General features: G+C 40.1%; 1 protein-coding gene across 1 annotated transcript in view; it reads left to right on the forward strand.

Moving 5' to 3' along the window:
• ST6GALNAC3 (ST6 N-acetylgalactosaminide alpha-2,6-sialyltransferase 3) overlaps window positions 1–16873 on the forward strand; it is a 557193-nt gene extending 540320 nt beyond the window's left edge. Inside the window, exons 4-5 of the mRNA XM_060084618.1 lie at window positions 15516–15623; window positions 16687–16873. Of these exons, the coding sequence (XP_059940601.1) occupies window positions 15516–15623; window positions 16687–16873 (295 nt within the window). The remainder of the gene's footprint in view (window positions 1–15515; window positions 15624–16686) is intronic.
• Window positions 16874–19857: the final 2984 nt, after the last annotated feature.

A 19857-nucleotide genomic window follows, 5' to 3' on the forward strand; every position in this document is an offset into this window, starting at 1 on the left:
TAATAAGTTTAAATGGAGTATAATCTATAAAATATTGAATCACTATGCTGTATACCTGAAATTAATGTAATATTGTAAATCAACTATACTAGTCAATTATACTTTAATTAAATAAATAAACTTTTCAAAAAAAGTCAGGATACCTTTGCTTACCAGCATTCCTTCACTAGCAAGTTTCCAGTCAGTTTGCAAGTCAGCTATTTATAAATTGGGACATATTTTCCTAAAGAAACAAATTTTAAAACAGTGGTTAGTTCTCAGGCCAATCCTCAAAAGCTAATTTAATTCATAATAAAGTGGAACTCAACTTCTAATAGAATCCTCAAACCTAACAAGCATTTATAGCAGTGATTTTCAACCCTGGCTACACATATCACATTATAATCACCCAGGATAGTTTTTTTTTTTTTTTTTTTTTTTTTTTTTTTTTACGGTATGCGGGCCTCTCACTGTTGTGGCCTCTCCCGCTGTGGAGCACAGGCTCCGGACGCGCAGGCTCAGTGGCCATGGCTCACGGGCCCAGCCTTCCCGCAGCATGTGGGATCTTCCCGGACCAGGACATGAACCCATGCCCCTGCATCGGCAGGCAGACTCTCAACCACTGCGCCACCAGGGAAGCCCCCTTTTTAAAAATTTTTATTAAGTACAAATACCCAGACTATACTCCCAGGACAATAGAATCAGAATCCATTATCAGTAGCAGTGGTGGTAAATGGAGCTTGCAAAAAGGTGCAGAGGATGGAAACAATGCCTCTAGGGAGAGTGGGATCAGGGCTATGGCTGGGAAGTGGAGCCAGGGCTCTGGGTGTAAAGAGTGGGATCCCAGTACTGCATAGGAAGAAAGATGCCCCTGCAAGAAGGAATAGGATTGTGGAATCACAATCATCACATCAGAGATTTGGGCCTCTGATGACAGTAAAGAGTTTTTCCAGAGTGGAAAAATGGTGGAAGGGTCTAGAATATTCAGCCTAGGAGCACAAGGATTGTGGCTGCAAAGATGGGGAGGGAGCTGGTCGGCATCACTCACCAGTTCCCTTTAACTGGTTCATAAGGAAGGAAGGCAGCTTCCTTCAACCTACTTTCTTATTTTGGGGTGAAGCTTTCACAAAATTTCATGCCTCATATTTCCCCTCTACAAAAAACAATGATGTATTTCTTTTCATCCTCTTGGCATGATTATGGACACTTAAGACTAAGCAGAGGTAAGGGGAAGAGAGGAGGAATGAAGGAAATCCAATCCGTGGGCTCCAAAAATAGCAATTCTGTTCATCTGCTGCTGCTGTTCAACAGGCTTCAGAGTTCAGTAGCTCTTCTCGTCACTTCTTTGCAGCCCCTTTAGTCAGAGACATGGGCATAAACTGTTATCACCAGCTGGTGAAAGCAAAGATGCAAGGCAGAGGATCTTCTCAACTGTTTTCCTGTGTCCTTCTCATTTTTATAGCTAGACGTGGAGATTTCTGCCATTTTGTGACTGTTGCAATGTAGGAAAATCTAGGGAGAGAACAACATTCTCACGTTTCAGTCAGATGCTCTCAAATAAGAGGAATTTTCTAAGTTCTATTCTGCATTTCTCCTGGCATCTTCTAAGATATATTGCTTTTGCTCTGTGTTCTAGTTCCCACTTTATGAAATTTTTTCTACTCTGGATCAACAATATTACTGGGCTTAATGTATATACAAAACAGAAACTGACTCACAGACATAGAAAACAAATTTTTAATTACCAAAGGGGAGAGGGAAGGGGGGAGGGGCAAATTAAGGGTAAGGGATTAACAGATACAAACTACTGTATATAAGATAAATAAGCAACAATGATATACTCTATTGTACAGGGGATTATACCCATTATTTTGTAATCACCTTGTAATAATCATTGTATAATGGAATATATATAATTTGCAAAAAACTGAATCATTATGCTGTACACCTGAAACTAACACAATATTGCATATCAACTATACTTCAATAAGAAAAATAATTACTGGGCTAGAAGAATTCCAGAGTCACATGAAAGTTATCTCCTCTGATTGGAAGAATGGAATTATTGCCATTACCTTTTCTCTGATCAGAAAGATGGTCCTTAGATAAAAGGACCTAGTACAGGAGAAGTTTTGGTATGGGGAGGGTGTGCACAGAAGGACTTCGCAGGTACAGATTTTACTGTAAGCAACAAACACACAGGTCCTTTCCCCAGATTGTCAGACAACCTGTGTATCAACGCTATGGGAAGACATACCTCCATGAAAGCAATTCTTTGCTTCACTAGGCAAGGAATCTAGCTCAACTGGAAAATCTGAATAGCTTTCAAACCCTATCCCTTCTCAAGAATAGAGAGAACAATGGATTTCTTAGGACTAAAATTCCTGGGCAGAATTAAATTGGAATAACTTTCTACCTTAGTGGACAATCAGCTTGTTTAATAGGTGAGACTCCATTAGCTTTGACTGTTTCAAGGAAGATTCAATCACTAAGTCACCTGAATTCGGGTGTTCTTCTGGTGCAGACAGATGCCCCTCTTAGGAATCAGCTGGTACTGTAGTAGAAGAACTAGATAAGTGTCTGTTTGACACATTGATGATAGCCTATAATTTGGCAAAGGTATTGTGTATAAGGTAGTCAATGAATCTCAGCCTATTGGAAAAATGACAAATAAAACCTCCTTCTCTAAGTTGAAGACTAAAATTCTCAGTCCCTGAAGACCCATATGTCAGTTGTTACTTCTGACCTTTTCTAATTGAATTATCCTTCTAATTGAATTATCTTTAGTGAGCCAAATAAAAACAACTTTAATAGATGGGGATGATGGGGGTACAGCTTAGCTTTTCCTATTGAAAATAAATATTCCCCTCAAAATAAATTATTTCAGGATTTATTGAGCCATGTAACTCAGAATAGCGATAATAGATTCAGATAGGCAGGAAGTGGCAGCAAAATTGGTCTTTCTTAATCAGAAGAAGGTCAGTGCTGCTTTGTATTTTTTAAATTTCAGTTTTATGTATAGCTGGCTGCTTGGCTCTGGACGAAGCTGGTTTAATGATGATCCCAGTGATACTGGAGACCTTAGCATCAAGCATGGATACCCAATTCTCCTTCAATGGGGTGAAACCACCTCAAGTCTCTGTCTTAAATCCTTGTTAAATCCTGTCTTAATCCTTTTCAGTTGTTTAAAAATTATTTTTTAAATTCTGAAACTATGTGTGGTGACGAATGATAACTAGACTTATTGTGGTGATCATTTCGAAATATATACATACAAACGTCAAGCATTATGTTGTACACCTGAAACTAATATAATGCTGTATGTCAACAAGGGCTCATTTTTGTCAGAAGCAAGTTTGAGTCTGATTCTGTGCTAGAACTATTTCTAAAGGAAAAGCTTGGTTTAACTCAATTTCTAGTTAAGTCAAAAAGCTAAGGGAGGGCTTCCCTGGTGGCGCAGTGGTTGAGAGTCCGCCTGACGATACAGGGTACACGGGTTCGAGCCCCGGTCCGGGAAGATCCCACATGCCACGGAGCAGCTAGGCCCATGAGCCATGGCCGCTGAGCCTGCGCGTCTGGAGCCTGTGTTCTGCAACGGGAGAGACCACAACAGTGAGAGGCCCAAGTACCAAAAAAAAAAAAAAAAAAGCTAAGGGAGAGTGAGTCCTTTCTTTTCTCTTCTAAAAACTTAAAGTAGCAGGAAAAAGTCTTTTTTCTATTTAGATATTCTCCTACCTGATTACAATCTTTCCTTTTTTTTTTTCTCCTTAGTCTTAAGGGAATTATATGCAGAGGGAATTGCTGATAAGAGAACTAGGAGAGAAAGCCAAAACCTTCCTTTATTTACCGTTATCAAGTTAGCAGGGAACAGGCACCTACCTATGCCTTAGGTAGAGACAGGTGATTAGCATTCAGAATACTGAAGACCACATCAATTTAGGAAGGGCATGATTTCAAGATAAGTTGAAGGGTAAGTTAGAAAGAAGTAACTTATTTAAGCCTAAGTATAGAACTTGGATCAGATCAGATAGTGATTGTTAATAAGAATTAAGGATTCAGTAGAAGCAAAGCCCCTAATTATACCTAGAGTATTAAATAGACTCATTATGTTAGAAAGGATCTTGGAGGTCAACCAATCCAACTTCAAATCTTTGGTTGCAAGGAACAGATGCCTCCTTCAGCTGACACAAGCCGGAAGAGGAGAATTTATTAAAAGGTTGCAGAACCTAAGGGCTGAAAGGAAGCCATGCCTGGGGAATGAAGTAAATCTAGGAACTTGATCTTTATTTTCAGGACTTACCCCTTCCTCCCTCCCTCCTTCCCTTCAACCTTTCCTCCTTTCTTTTGTTTCTTTTTTTTTTAATTAGAGTATAGTTGCTTTACAATGTTGTGTTAGTTTCTGTTGTACAGCAAAGTGAATCAGCCACACGTATACGTATATCCCCTCTTCCTTGGATTTCCTTCTCATTTAGGTCACCACAGTACATTAAGTAGAGTTTCCTGTGCTGAACAGTGTGTTCTCATTAGCTATCTATTTTATACATAGTAGTGTATATATAGAAACTGTCATACAGAGAGAAGTCAGAAAGAGAAAAACAAATATCGTATGTTAACACGTATATGTGGAATCTAGAAAATGGTATAGATGAACTTATTTGCAAAGCAGAAATAGAGACACAGACGTAGAGTACAAACGTGTGGATATCAAGGGGGGAAAGGGGGGTGGGATGGATTGGGATATTGGGATTGACATACATACCCTTTATTTCTTTTTAAAGTTGATGTACATATCTACATCAGTGGCCTAAAGCTATTGTTTGAACATGACCATGGTTGAAATTCTAAAAAGTGTTTTGAATGGTAAGGCTATAAACACAAATCTATAAAGTGGTGATAATAACTCTGTGCCAAAAATACAGCTAGACATTTATAATGTCTCTAACATGGATTATGTTACTATAACTACAATTATAGAACTTTAGTGATGAAAGACCTTAAGCCTACCTAGGCCAATCCTCTTATTCTGCCACCAAAAAAAAAAAAGAAAATGTGGCCCTAGAAGAAGCAACATGTTCAAGACTGCCTAGAGAGTTAACAATAGAACCAGAAGCATTGAGGTCTTTTGATGACCGCTCTATCAGACATGTGATACCCCCCAGGCAATACTGAGAATGATGGTAACCAAGAAAGAACTTAGTTAAGAACCTGAGTTCTCTGATATGACTGTCTTTGGGCAAGTATGTTATATCTCCCCAAACCTTCATTTGTATAGTGGGGATATTAATACTCCCTATAGGAAGGGGTTGTTGTGAGAATTAAATAAAATGACCTATGTACAGCTCTTGGTACAATGCCTAGTACATATAAATGCTCCATAAATAATAGCAGTTATTATTTATCAAAAAAAGTTTACTTAGCTTTTTGCTGCGTATCAAATAACCCTAAAACTCAGTGGCTTACAAGAACATTTATTTACTATTCACAGGTCTGTGATGAGCTATAGCTCTGCTAGGTTAGCTGAACTTGGCTCTAGTTTTGGGCTCGTATCTGCATCACGGGACCCAGGCTGAAGGAGCACCCTCTACCTGGGATGTGTTGTTCTCATGATGGAGGGAAGAAGTGTAAGAAATGGGAACCATGTGACACTTCTTAAAATCTCCACTGAGAACTGTCTCAATGTTCACTTTTACTTATGGTCCATGGGTCAAAGTAAGTCATTTGGCCAAGCCTAAAGTCGTAAGGCAGGAAAGTTACTGAGGCGTGAGCAAGCCATGTTCAAGGAGGGGACGATCAATACAATCTATCACAGGAAAGTTGACAGAACATCTATTGTTGTTGAGACAAGGGCCTCTATGGCAGCTTGAATAGTCTGAAACTAGAACCCACACAGACTATCCATAATACCTCATGTCCTCAAAATTGTGGGCCATTTAGGAAAACCGGAGATCCAGGGAAGGCAACAGTTCCTCAGAGTGGAGATTAGATGTTAGTGTACATAGTGTAATCCATTGTCCCAGAAGCTTCACTGGGTAAAGGAGATGTTACTATGGAAGTCATGTAGCTCAGCATTTCTAGACCAGGAAGGTATTTCAAAGGGTTCATGTCCTTAAAGCAGCAGTGGTATCCATTTTCATTTCCAATTAAAAAAACAAACAAAAAAAAGCAAACTCAGTAATTTAAATGTTTTTGTAAAAACTGTTTCCCTTTTAAGTGGAACAGGTTGTGAGCCTTCAGGTGTGTACTGAGGAAGTCCGCTTGGAGACTATGTGGAGATTAGATGAGTTTGCTTCTGCCTTGTAACTTAGTTTATAACACAGATGAACACCACTGGGTACCTCCAATAGCCTCACACATTTTTAATTGTTTTTATTCTTAGTCATATATTGTTAACACTTTTCTCAGTTCTGAATTAATGAAGAATTTAACAAGGAAGAAAATATATAATTCTGCCAATTTTCCCCCAGATACTTTTCTCCAGATCCATAAATTTCCTTTAGCTGAAACAACTAGCTATACAGAACGTCAAGACATCTCTAATATTTCAAAACATAATGTAAGGAAAACAAATAAGTCAGTGTTACCTATGCATTCGGTCTCTAACCGATAATTTATTATGGAAATTAAGCACTGATGATGCTTTGAGGTTTCTTCCAGATTAGAGGACGGATCAGAGCTACTCTGTATTCCCGTTAGTCTCATTCCTCAAGTGCAACTGCACAGCCCATTCCCTCTGCCTGAAAGGCTCTCCTTCTGCTCCTTTTTCTGCCTGGTGTGCTTCCTTAGCCTGCAGCCTGAGCTGCAGCTCAGTTCTCAACTCCTACCTTCCCCAATTCCCTCCAGCAGCATCTGTTGCTCTTCCCTCAGTACTCTCATAGCACTCACAGGGGAATTACCCCCTTGATAACCCTATTTTTGAAAATAGTCATCGAGTCTGTCTCCCTGCCTTGACCCTGATTTGAGATCAGGGGCAACTTGGTCTTTCCAGTGCCTGGCGCAGTACCTCACACCTACAGTGCACTCAATGAATCTTTCTTGAAAGGACGAGGGAATCAAAGCTTTATAAGATTAGAAACAGGAGAAGTCATGGGGAGAGCATTTCAGGAAGAAGGGACATGTACACAAGTCAAGGGAAAAAAAGACAGAGGCTGACACATACAAGATGTGCTAAGGAGTCATAAATAGACCCATGTGACTAGACATGGGAGTTCAGGAAGAGAAGTCCTGGAAAATACAGTGGGAGGTCAGGTTTGTCAGGGGAGGGCCCTGAGAAATACCCATTGCCTTAGTCTGCTTGGGCTGCTGGAACAAAATACCATATACTGGGTGGCTTAAACAACAGAAATTCATTTTCAGATAGTTTTGGAAGCTGGTGGTCCAAGATCAAGACGCCAACATGGTCAGTTTCTGGTGAGAACTCTCCTGGCTTGTAGCCTTCTTGCTATGTCCTCATATAGCATGAAAGGACAGAGCTCTGGTGTCTCTTTCTCTTCACATAAGGGCAGTAATCCCATCAATAAGGCCCTACCTTCATGACTAATTACCTCCCAAAGGCCCCATCTCGATACACCATCACAATGGGGGGTTAGGGCTTAAACATATGAATTTGGAGGGAATACAATTCAGCCAATACTGAATGGTTATGGAACCAGTCCTGCCTTAATGAAGTTGCCCAAAGAGATCTCCACTATCCATCCTTGCCATTCCTGAGGTTCCATTGTTCATTTAAGAAATTGAATGAAATCCCAGAAATCAACTTTTCCAATTGAGAGGGCTTTAAAGCCCAAGGGTAAGAGCAAAATAACCTTTTAATTTCTGAGATGAATGAAAAAAGTAATTTTTGTGAGTGGTATCTGCTATTTCTACAGCAGTCATAAATCATATCTTTGGGAGCTATATCATTTTACTTTTAAATGTACATTTTGAAAAGAACACAGTCATTTCTTATTATGCTCATTTTGTACAATTTCATTGCATTCATCACTAGTCGTAGAGTCCTGTTGATTCTACAGCAAGAAAATTATTTGTTATATTTACAGTCCAAGAGCCTACTGATTAGCACAGGCATTTTGCATCAGCGGATTGGGATGGTAGTACAGTCCTCTAAGATTTATGGCTTTCTCCATTTACCCGTGGTCTATTTTTCATTATTTTCCAGGCCTAGATTCCTTTCATTTGGTGCATTCTCTTAGGAATCATCCACAGTATGATGTTTTTATCCATTTGAAAAGTTTATGTCCATTTGCAAATGATTCAAGCCAAGTTGGGGAGTTCTGCTGCCTGATTTGCAGAAAGTTGTTGCTGCCTAAAGATTTGCTGGGCATGTCCCATTGACAGATAGTACAAATATACAGTGTTAATACAATGGGCAAACTCCAGAGTATTACCATAGCTCCCGACTGTCGAATAACATACAAAAATATATGACTTGGGGACAGCTGAAATTGCTTCCACACTTTGAGCTCTGCTTTCATTAGACTGGTTCACAATATTAGATTGAATCCCAAGGTGCTACTGATAATCACCAGCTGTTTTTCTTGGCCAGTCTCTTTGTTTAAATGTATTCTTTCATTATCCATGTACTTTTGGAAAAAAATGGGGGAAGAATGTTTTTAATTGAATAATCTGTATTCTGTCAGGTATTCCGTCTCCCTAGGAAGGTATATGGAAACTTAATTTCTATTTTTATTTATCCTGCCAGTGTAGTATATTGATGAGAGAACTGAGATCCAGTAGTGTTAAAACAAGACATGAAGTGTTGATTAATTCTTTTGTAAAACTTCCTTTTTGCTCCCGAGTATAGCAGATTTCAGAAACTGCTGCCAATATTGTGCTGTCCAATAAATCTCCATTGTTGGGAGGGTCTGGATCTTCTCTGGGCTTTAATAAATGATTATTATGTTTTTGAAATTTTTGTTTGGAATGCCCCAGGCCTTGTTTGCATTAGCTTATGGAAGAAATGAATTAGAAACAGTAGGACCAAAGGCCCCCAAAGGAACCATTCCACGAAGAAGAGGCAGGCACAGAGATGGAGGCAACTGCACTCCTCATCCTTGTTCCTTGACACTTGTTTCCCTTCCTCATTGTACGTTCCCCATTGCAGGCTACGACCTGCCCTTTGGGTTCAGGCCAAGTGAATTTGCTGATTCTTAGGTCTGTGTTGAAAGATAAGATAATAATTCAGTATTGAGCAAACCTGAATGGCTTCAGATAGACTTGTCAAGAAGGAGAAGGAAGTAAGATGCTTGGCTGGTGAGGAAAGCCAGTGGGACAGTGAGAAGCCAGAAAGGGAACTGTAGATAAGGAGAGCCTGGAGAGCCTGCATTTGGGGTCAGAGACATCCCCATGGCAAACCCCCCTGAGCCAAAGACTATACACCAGGGAGTCAAGAAGTCTACTGCCCTCTTTGGGCTCAGGGGAGCTTGGAACAGAGAGGAATCTGGTGAAATGTGAAAGAGAACTTATTACACAGGACATACCCCACAACAGAGAACTGTCTCATTTAAAATAGGCCAAGGGCTTCCCTGGTGGTGCAGTGGTTGAGAGTCCGCCTGCCAATGCAGGGGACATGGGTTCGTGCCCCAGTCCGGGAAGATCCCACATGCTGCGGAGCGGCTGGGCCCATGAGCCATGGCCACTGAGCCTGTGCGTCCAGAGCCTGTGCTCCGCAACGGGAGAAGCCACAGCAGTGAGATGCCCGCGTACCGCAAAAATAATAATAATAAATAAATAAAAATAAATAAAATAGGCCGAGATTAAAAAATCATAATATAGAGAAAGTGCTATTATTTTGCCCATCAAAGTATAAGCTTCTTGAGTTTAGAGCCCAAGTCATTGAGCTAATTGTGCTCGATAATTAGAGCATCCTGTGAATAGATAATAAGTTCAATGTAATTCAGTTTTCTTTTGAAAAGTAACCATTTCTGTTTCCTCAGTTCCTCCCCTGAAATTATCCCACAGGGAAATGTCACTCACTAGAAGTTTCAACTTGCCAGGCAATAGGAAAGAAATGCTTCATAATATGTTTCCGGAAAGGAGAAGGTGAGGGAGCATGCTCAGAAGCAAGCGTGCAGGTGAATGAAGGATGCTGACAGCCACAAATATTGAGACTGATAAACATAAGGCCAGCATGACAGACAACGAATCCCTGTGGCCATGTGATGGCCTTTAGACATCAAAGAACAGGGGTAAACATCAAGGGGCATGGTAGCTTATATTTTATTGGTAATAAACTAGATGAAAGATCATATTTTAAATGATATGCCTTCAAGCATGTGCTACATCAAGGTGTTGACAGCATCATTTTTCCAAGAGATGAGCAAGTAAATTTAAGTTGTTCCCAAGTGGTAACTATTTTTATTACCAAGGAGCAGTGGGATGCAAAGCTTGGCCGGTGGAAACAAATGATTGATAGCTTCCTTTTAACACTCCTGCCTTTATTTTCCCCTGCATAGCTCATTATTCTGCTGCAGTAATTTAAGCTTTCCTATTGCACTGAGTTAGGGGCTTAAATTCTCTTATCATCCCTATGGGAATCTTGATTGTTTATTTGTAGATGACAATAATTGTTTTTATCGATCCCCAAATGTGGAAGGTATAAAAAGTGCCATGGCTGATGGCCAGCTGGTACATAGTGTTGCGTGCATGAGTGACAAATTACAAGACAATATTTGGTCCCAGAGGGGACTCTTTTAGAATTTTTTAAGGCATCTGATGGTTATCACTAGGTCTCTCTAAGCTGAAAAGCATAAACAACTTCATGTACATCAGCTCAAGTCTTTTTGTTATTGTTTTTTATTGAACCTGCAAAGGTCTACTAGGGTGTATAGTTTATACCTCCTCCTTTCTAGTACACCCACACAGCAGGAGAGTTTAGAAATGGTGCAGCTACAAGAATTCCCAGATACAGTGCCATCCAAGCCAGTGAATTCCCTTAGGGACCCAGATCATCAGGGCATTTTTTCAGAAGAATTCCTGTATTAATCCAGCAGCTGCCATTATTCCACTGCAAGTATCATTATATGGACATTAGCTCTGAGTATTTTGAGAAGAAACCACTTTCCTAGCCCCAGCAAGTATTATCGGTAGGAAACCTCACATGGTACCACATCCCAAATATATCAGAGACACCAGGGAAAAAATGCAACTGTCTAATTAAGTGCTGTTTGTAGGACAGGGCACTTGGGCAGTATGAACCTCCCAGTCTGAATCAAATGCAACACAGTTTGCTTGAAGAGCTTTTGAGCTAATTATTATGATGTCTATCCAGAATAATCCAGAACAAAATAAATTAGGTTAGGCTTAAAAGTAATCAATATCAGAAATGTAAAAATGTCCTTATTAGGTGGTGAGATGGAAAGATCTTTGACCAGATGCCAAACCCTGAAATTCCTGACCCTCTTTTCCTGTGGTAAAGAGAAGATAAATATGTAGAGAAATCACTTTGACAGTTGTACCCTATGGGGTTCTGTTCTGAAAGCTTGGCAGTTGAACTCTCAGACATGAATATCTGGGCTGGATCAGAGTGAGCCAGGGGAGCTTACTTTGCAGAGGAGGGGTCCATATGTCACACAAGTGATCCCCCCTTTATTCCAGGGCTCTAATATTATTTTGATCCTTGACAGCAACTCCGTGGAGGGACTGGCTCCTGGAAAAATGCATAAAAAGAAAAACAATTTGCCCTAATTTGGATTTTTTTCTCACTCAAATTAAGCTTTACCCTCAGTGCTATGGCTGTGCCTTTGGTCTTAGCCATTCCAACACCTTCCATGAGCAATCGTGTGAAAGAGGAAAACATGGACCTTTTCCCTCCAAAATTTAGTGACTGTAGCCACTACCATTGCCAGGTAAAACTGTATACCCTTTCTATATACACCCCAGGCATTTAGTGGCATGCCCATCACACAACTGTGCATTAAATGTGACCTGATCAATTAATATGCTTGTTAATTACCCATCCAACACACATGGAACATGGAACTGCCAAATGGCTAAAGAATAAAACAGATTGACCACTGAAGGTGATGATTGCAGAATCACTTGATTTTAAAATTAGAAGAAACCTTAGATAGGACTAGTTGAACTATCTCACTTTAGAGACAAGGAAACAAAGATGACCCAAAGAGGTCAAATAAGTTGTCCAAAGCTTGACATTTGAGTAGGGGCACAGCTGGAATGGGAAACAAGACATCCTCACTTCTGTACTGCACTTGGTACTGACTCTGAAACTCCACTTTGTTACACTGATTGTGACTAATTGTGATAACATGTGTGCCTCCCTCCACTAGACCGTGTGCTCTTTAAGAAAATATCCCGGGCTTCCCTGGTGGCGCAGTGGTTGAGAGTCCGCCTGCCGATGCAGGGGACACAGGTTCGTGTCCCGGTCCGGGAAGATCCCACATGCCACGGAGCGGCTGGGCCCATGAGCCATGGCTGCTGAGCCTGCGTGTCCGGAACCTGTGCTCCGCAACGGGAGAGGCCACAATAGTGAGAGGCCCGCGTACTGCAAAAAAAAAAAAAAAATCCCATATTCATCACCAGCTCCTAGCAGAGTCAGTGGCATATAATAGGATAACAATGAATGTTTCTTGAAAAAAATGAATAAATGGGTGAATATGTGAGACCTGTCTTTTCTCATCATGTGCAAATAGATGCTGTAATTTTTAGTGATCTCTACTAGTGCTTGGTCAGCCTAGTAATGAAGAAGGATAGAGAGGATTGGAAGGTAGAAAAAGTAGAAGGAAAAGGCAAGAAGAGGGGGAAAAATACAATTCAGCAAGAATAATAACGGGAAAGAATCAGTACATAGATAAAATTTCTAGTTTCGATTTGGGAGCTTTTAGTCAAGACTCTGTTCTTCTGATCTCTCCCAATTTTCAAATGACTTTTTAAGCAGATGGTGCTTTAAGCAGGTCCCTTCATCGCTGCTCCTCCTCGGACCCCAGAATGCAGGATTGACTGCAGGTTCCATTCTATTCTAAGCCAGCTTTTCCTCTTTTGTGTCTTCCCCTCCCTGTGCTGTGTCTTCCCACCCATTTGGCACCTGCTCCTAACCCATGCTGCTGCTAGTGTTCCTATCACAGAGGAGAGTGCATGTAACTTAATGGGATCTTGCTTCTGGAATGTTTTCCATTTAGAAGACACACCAGGAGATACAAAGGAAGTCAATTTACATAGCGGCATTTCAGACTCAGTGACAAATAGGCAGAGGGGGTAGATATAAATGCTCTGGGTCTGTTTCTCCTTCCAAATCAACCAAAGTCGATGAAAATAAAGGTTAAAAATCCAGTTATCAACCCCCACTGTGAGTCTGAAATTCTTGCCTGTTTTAAGTGATTTGACACCAACTGGTGCCTGATTAAAAAAGAGGAATTAGGGCTTCCCTGGTGGCGCAGTGGTTGAGAATCTGCCTGCTAATGCAGGGGACACGGGTTCGAGCCCTGGTCTGGGAGGATCCCACATGCCGCGGAGCGGCTAGGCCCCTGAGCCACAACTACTGAGCCTGCGCGTCTGGAGCCTGTGCTCCGCAACAAGAGAGGCCGCGATAGTGAGAGGCCTGCGCACCGCAATGAAGACTGGCCCCCCGCTTGCCACAACTAGAGAAAGCCCTCTCACAGAAGTGAAGGTCCAACACAGCAAAAATAAATTAATTAATAAACTCCTACCCCCAACATCTTCTTTAAAAAATATTTTAAAAAATTAAAAAAAGGAATCAAAGGATTCAGGGTCCTAATTGTAGCACACTGATGGCTTGGTCCTGGAGAACTGCAGCAAGGATATTGGACGTCAGTGGGAACACCTACTGGCTGGAGTTCTGTACCAGTGGTGAAGTGTTGGTTTGGAGGAGAAGAGCCGGCCATGTTCTAGTTTACCAAGACATCTAGATGGAAGATAGGAAACATAGTCCTTTTAAGACAGTGGTGCTACTCAGTTGCCAAACAACCTGGGTGACCCAGATGCCCCTACGGGGAAAGTTTTCAGCAGATAGGCAGTCATCTGTTTTGGATGGATTGGGTTGTCTTGGCTAAAGACAAATATGAAGATCAAATATTCCCTTGAACCATTTGGAACTTGACAGAATCCTCCAATCAGCACTTATCTAATTACTCTCCCCCTTCAGCTACTGTACTTCCCACCTCTTCCTTAAACATACCAAGCACACTCCTCATATTTGTGATATGGAGCACTTCCTGGGACACTCTTCTCTCATACAGTCTGTTGAGCAAGGGGCATCTGTGTCTTATCACCAGGAGTAGAATTCCAAACACTTCTGCCCACTGTATCTTGGTATTGGAGTCACAAAAGAAAACACAGCACAGTCAAGCACTGGATAGAAAAATGCTATCCTCACACAGAGAAGAGATAGAGCAAGGTCAGCTCTAATAGTGGGCATCGGTCCCCCACAGCCAGCAGGTCCCTCCCAGCAGCTGACACAGGCTATTGGCCTGCATGCAACCTTCTTGTGCCACAGAACAAAAGACCCCAACCTCTTTTTAAAGGAGATGGATATAGCAGTGAGGTTAGCCATGTGCCATATGACATTTAAGCAAACGTGTACAACTTGACTGTGAAACAGAGAAAGATACTCACACACAGGGTGATAAGTCCAGCACAGGCTGTGAGAACTCCTTGGTAAGGAAGTGTTCCAGGCCCAAGGCCCACTCTTATGTGACCAAGAGGGCGTTGAAAGGCTATCCACGTGAGGCTGCCTTTCCAGTATGGCTTACACGGTTTCTTCCCATTCACTCTCTCCCACCCCCTTTTTTCCCAGATCTTTGCTTCTGTTATCAAAAAGGCCTTCCCTGATCAACCTTTATAATATAGTCCCCTCCAGATCCAATCCTCTGGCCTGCAGGAAGACAAAAGCCTTGGTTTTTGTGATAATTACTGCATCCACGGCACCTACAATGGTGAGGGGCACAGAGTAGATGTGGTGTTCAATAACAGTGTATTAAAGAGATTGGTACGATAGGTCTTACAAAGGAAAAGTCTTGTCTCACAATGCCTGGAAAACAGTGAAGGAAAACTTTTCAGATGCTTTCACAGACCAAGTCATTCACCTGCACTGCATCCAATTTTCACTTAGCAAGCCTCAGAGAAAGTGACATGTCCAGGTAAGTAATATAACACCATTATCACTCAGCTCCCATCAGGGCTCCAAGCAACTTTAGAAAACCTGTCCTCTGATATACAGTACTAATTTGTGTCTTACGGGAAATCAAATAAATTATTTTTCACCTGAAGGGAGCAGGGTTATTTAACTCCAGATATTCACCATTTGGCTTCTCTTCCATACAACATAGCTTTTAGGCTTAACGTACTAAGAGTGAGAGCATGCCTATAAATTATTCAGAGATAATTCAAAATAAGTGTTTATCTTTGACAGATTGTCAAGTTTCCTTATGCTTTTTCCTGATAACAAGGACTATGTTTTTGATAAAAATGTTGCCCGTTTCTCATCACACTTTGCTGTTGCTCTGTGTATGTCTTCTGTGTTGTTTTGTTTTGTTTGTCATTGTTTGTTTTTGTTCCGCCTACAGAGTCCAGTCTGGCTCTTATCTCAGCACGGGTTGGTTTACCTTCATTCTGGCCATGGATGCCTGTTATGGCATTCACGTCTACGGGATGATAAATGACACCTATTGCAAGTAAGATCACAGGAAATTATTTTTATGCATCTCCAATTCTGATATGTTGTCAAAATTTCACAATTCATTTTAATATCATAAATCTGAGAAACAGATAAAGCAACAATTATTTCCCAGCATTCTTTGCTGACATGACATTTTACTGTCAGTGCATCAAGTTGTGACTTTTAGGGATGATAAAAAAGAAAAATATTTACCACAGTCTAATGTCAAATGTCAGAAGGAACATTTTTCCCTTAGTCTGAGGCATATCAGGGACTTGTGGCTTGGAAATACAGAACAAGTTCAGTGGTTATTTAATTTGCAAAGCAGGTTTGTCACTTCTGTTGCTCTAATGGTTGATAGATGGCTATCTACTCAATGGTTGTATTTGATCTTGAAGGACAAAATGTCCTGAAGCCTCAGAGAAGCTGATACCTTAATGAGAATTCCTGGAAATTATATTTCACTACTAAGTGAGTAATCTGCCAGATCCTTATTTAAAATGGGTATGTTTATCCACAGTATATTCCTGCTGGTGGGATCGTTTCTAAGTAGATAATAAAACAAACGTTCCATGCTTCATGAAGGTAATGAAATATATTTCCCTACCAACAATTGGCACAATATAATTCAGAGAGTGTTTTAATCATATTGTCAAAATGGTAACTAAGCCACAATCTTCATAATCAAATATTTCTACCCTAACTATAAGCATAATGGAGCACAGATGAACCAAATATCTTACTCTGAAAAATCACTAAGCTTCTTCAAGCTCTGCAAGAGCAATCAGGTTATCCAAAGTTTGTTTCCATTATACACCATTTCCTCCTTCAAAGGATAGCTATATTTTTGCATGTAATTGGTGTGATATATAAATTTTATTTGATTTATTAAAGCACTAAGGATCTGGTATGTCTTCCTAAAAGCTTTTATGTATAATAGCTTTTAACTGAGTTCATGGACAAGAATCATGCATGGGTTTGCAAGTAAATGCATTTACTGGGCACATAATGGAGTCTTGTAAATGAATACTTCATTCTTCATCTCAGTCTTTCTCTCCTTTTCTTTATTTCTTTTCTAGGACAGAAGGGTATAGAAAAGTCCCCTACCATTACTATGAACAAGGAAGAGACGAATGTGATGAATATTTTCTCCATGAACACGCCCCATATGGGGGGCATAGGTTTATCACTGAAAAGAAAGTGTTTGCTAAATGGGCCAAGAAACACAGGATAATATTTACACACCCAAACTGGACAGTGTCTTGATGTTGGCTTTTCTGACCTTGCCACACCACTTGACATGATCATGATACTGCAACTGTGATGCTAATGATGCTGATGCTGGTGATGATAAAGGCAACAACAATGATGATCAAGTTTCTGTACATTCTCAGATATGGACGGTGATTCTGCCAGTAATTTGAACTTGGGATTTCGTGGAGGGTAGTTGTGCTCATTACGTTCTTTCTGAAGGTTCAACATTTCATACTGTACTTTATAATCTAACTGGAATTGAAATAAAGGCCAGTAACATGACAAGAGTGACCTAAGAAATGGGAAGATTATCCTTCAGGAGAGTTGCCCAGGATTCTTGGACAGTGAGTAACTTCCAAAAGCCCTGGGATTTGGTCTCATGAGGCAAGGTTATTGACTCTGCTGTCTGTTGAACCTGAGCAGCTCCACCACCTTGAAGAATGGTTGATTGTCAAACACTGACCCAAGAAATGCTTTCTGGGTACAAGGGTCTTGCCACAGTAACTAGTTGGCCTGGGGGCAGGAAAGGAATCTCTTCCTGACTTACCATCATCCTACAGTACCTCCTACAGCTAAAGCCTCAGGCCATTTCCTAATTCACAAGGAACATATGGACATCCTTCCCACCAGGATTACTTGACTATCTCAAACACTTCATTCAAAATGGGCTAACTAGCAAATCTTCTTGAATTTCTACTCTCATCACTCCATTTTTACTACCCCCCAAAATATAACTAAACATATTACTAGAATGATCTGTATTAATGTTTAGTTATTTTTGGTTGAGTGCTAAATATTTCAGAAAGCTATTCAACAAGTAAGATACCAACACTGTAGTAACATAGACTGTGAAAACATTCTTAAAACATAACCAAAAGGGTTTACTAACTCTGCTTCAACATCCAACAACACAAAATTTTATGCTTTTTAAAATCATGAAACAGGGAAAGCAAAGCATATTTTTACATCAATTTGTATCCTACCATACTTCATAATATATATTTGTATATTCAAATTTCTATTTTATAGGCCCAAGATGTGTCTCTCCACACATTTCATTATCATTGCCAAGTGCCAACTGTTAGACATGGAGAGGAAATGATTCTTTGTATTTAATCTGACCAGAGCTTTTGCCTTCTTGGGGTTTATTTTCCCCAAACTGTATCAGTTACTATACCATAATAACAATAATAATAATGACCTTGATGTCCAAAGTGCTTTGTCATGTAGAGTCCTTTCACATATGCTGTCCCATGTGATGCCCATGACCACTCCATCAGGCTATTGCCTATGCATTCTGACATATTAGCAGATGATCTCTAATTTGTTCATTGCTATAATATATTCCAGATTGCTCCCCTTGCTAATATTTGTATAGAATAGAGTTTATGTAGACTAGTAACCAATTGATTTCAGTGCCAAATACAATGTATTATATCAGGATTACACAAAAAGTATCCCAAGGATGGCCCTGGCCATAAACTAGGAATCCTGTGAACAAAAGTACTTTTGATTTTTTTTTTCGTGGCTCTATTTAGGTGGGGAAAAGATGAGGTAGCAGAGACAACAGGAAGAAATAAAAGCAAAGAAATACCATTTCTCATCCCCATCTTAAGATTACTTTGTTCTCCATATATTCATTGCTCATTAAATATTAGAGGGTTGATTTGCTGAGAGAGTAGCTAAGGGACCAAAAACATCCTTACCAATGATTCAAAAGACAAAAGCTGGGCTTAACTTACAGCCTGTTTTGGAGGCTGGAAGTGATGATGCATTTCACCTTGGGAGCCCTTTCCAGGTCTCTACCAGTGCTAAGTCCCATGATAGGCTACCTTTAAAATGGTCCATCTTGGACGAAAGCCTCTTTCCTGCTCTTTTCTACCATTTTAATACCTCAATATTTACATCCATAAAAATGACCAAGTGCCACTTACATTGTTGGAACTATTATTGTTGTTATTCTTTTGTTGCTTCCTTATGTGATTTTCAGTTCTACGTATGCTAGTTTTTGTGAGCTAATGATGGATAGAAATGCCCACTCAAAGAAAAATAAACAGATGAAAATGTCAAAATTGTAATACAGACTGTTTTTCCCCCCTGTTGTGATACAGAAGTTCCACTTTGAAATAAAAAGGAAGCTTGGTTATCAGAGTGTTTCAGGGAATGACATAATGTAATTTATTTAGTTTCCTGGTAAATGGAGGACCAACCCTATTTGTTTTAGCCCTTACTAATAAGAAACTTTGGAAAACATCCTTGCTCTCCTACTTCACTGTCATGGTCTCTGATGGAGACTTTTGCAGAGCCCTGCCTCCCTCACTCTATGACAGTAGGTATGTGTAGAATAGGCAGTGTTTCCTTTGGAGTGGTAAGGGGGGGCCTCCCCTTTCCTCCCTTCCCTTTTTTTCCTTAACTAAACCCCAACTCTACACTTTTTATTGTTGTCTCTTATCTTTTTTTTTCTAAAATTGGGAAACAAAAACCAGATTATTCTTAACATGGGGACCTAATTGAATGACTCCCAGTGTCATCATCATTTTGATAGAATCACATGACTTATTTTTCTCTGCATTCTTAATGTTCTCTGCTTCCATTTCCTGTTCCTCTTTACCCTCAGCTTCCTAATGTGGAAACATAAAGTGGAAATTTAAAGTCTAATTTCTCCCATGTTGAGAAATTTTCCATCTAAGATTTAATGATAGAGAAGAGAATGGTAAAGCAGCAATTCAAGGAGAGACCTTTGTAGTGCAAATTTCTGGTCCATTTTCTAGCAACTGAAAGAGATTTCATCCAGCACCTAAACATTGGAAAATTTAACTCATTCATCACTGATATGTATACATCCCAGAAGTTAAGTAATACCTGTGAAAAATAAAAATATTTCAATAGCATCCAAGGCTCTAGGCAAATGGACTGTGGAAAATGGCTACAATTTTCTGAAATCAACATAAAAATATGCAAGCTAAAGATAATAAAGTAAACATTATTTTTAATTC

This window comes from Mesoplodon densirostris, chromosome 2, assembly GCF_025265405.1.
Source record: "Mesoplodon densirostris isolate mMesDen1 chromosome 2, mMesDen1 primary haplotype, whole genome shotgun sequence".
In the NCBI taxonomy this organism is placed as follows: domain Eukaryota; kingdom Metazoa; phylum Chordata; class Mammalia; order Artiodactyla; family Ziphiidae; genus Mesoplodon; species Mesoplodon densirostris.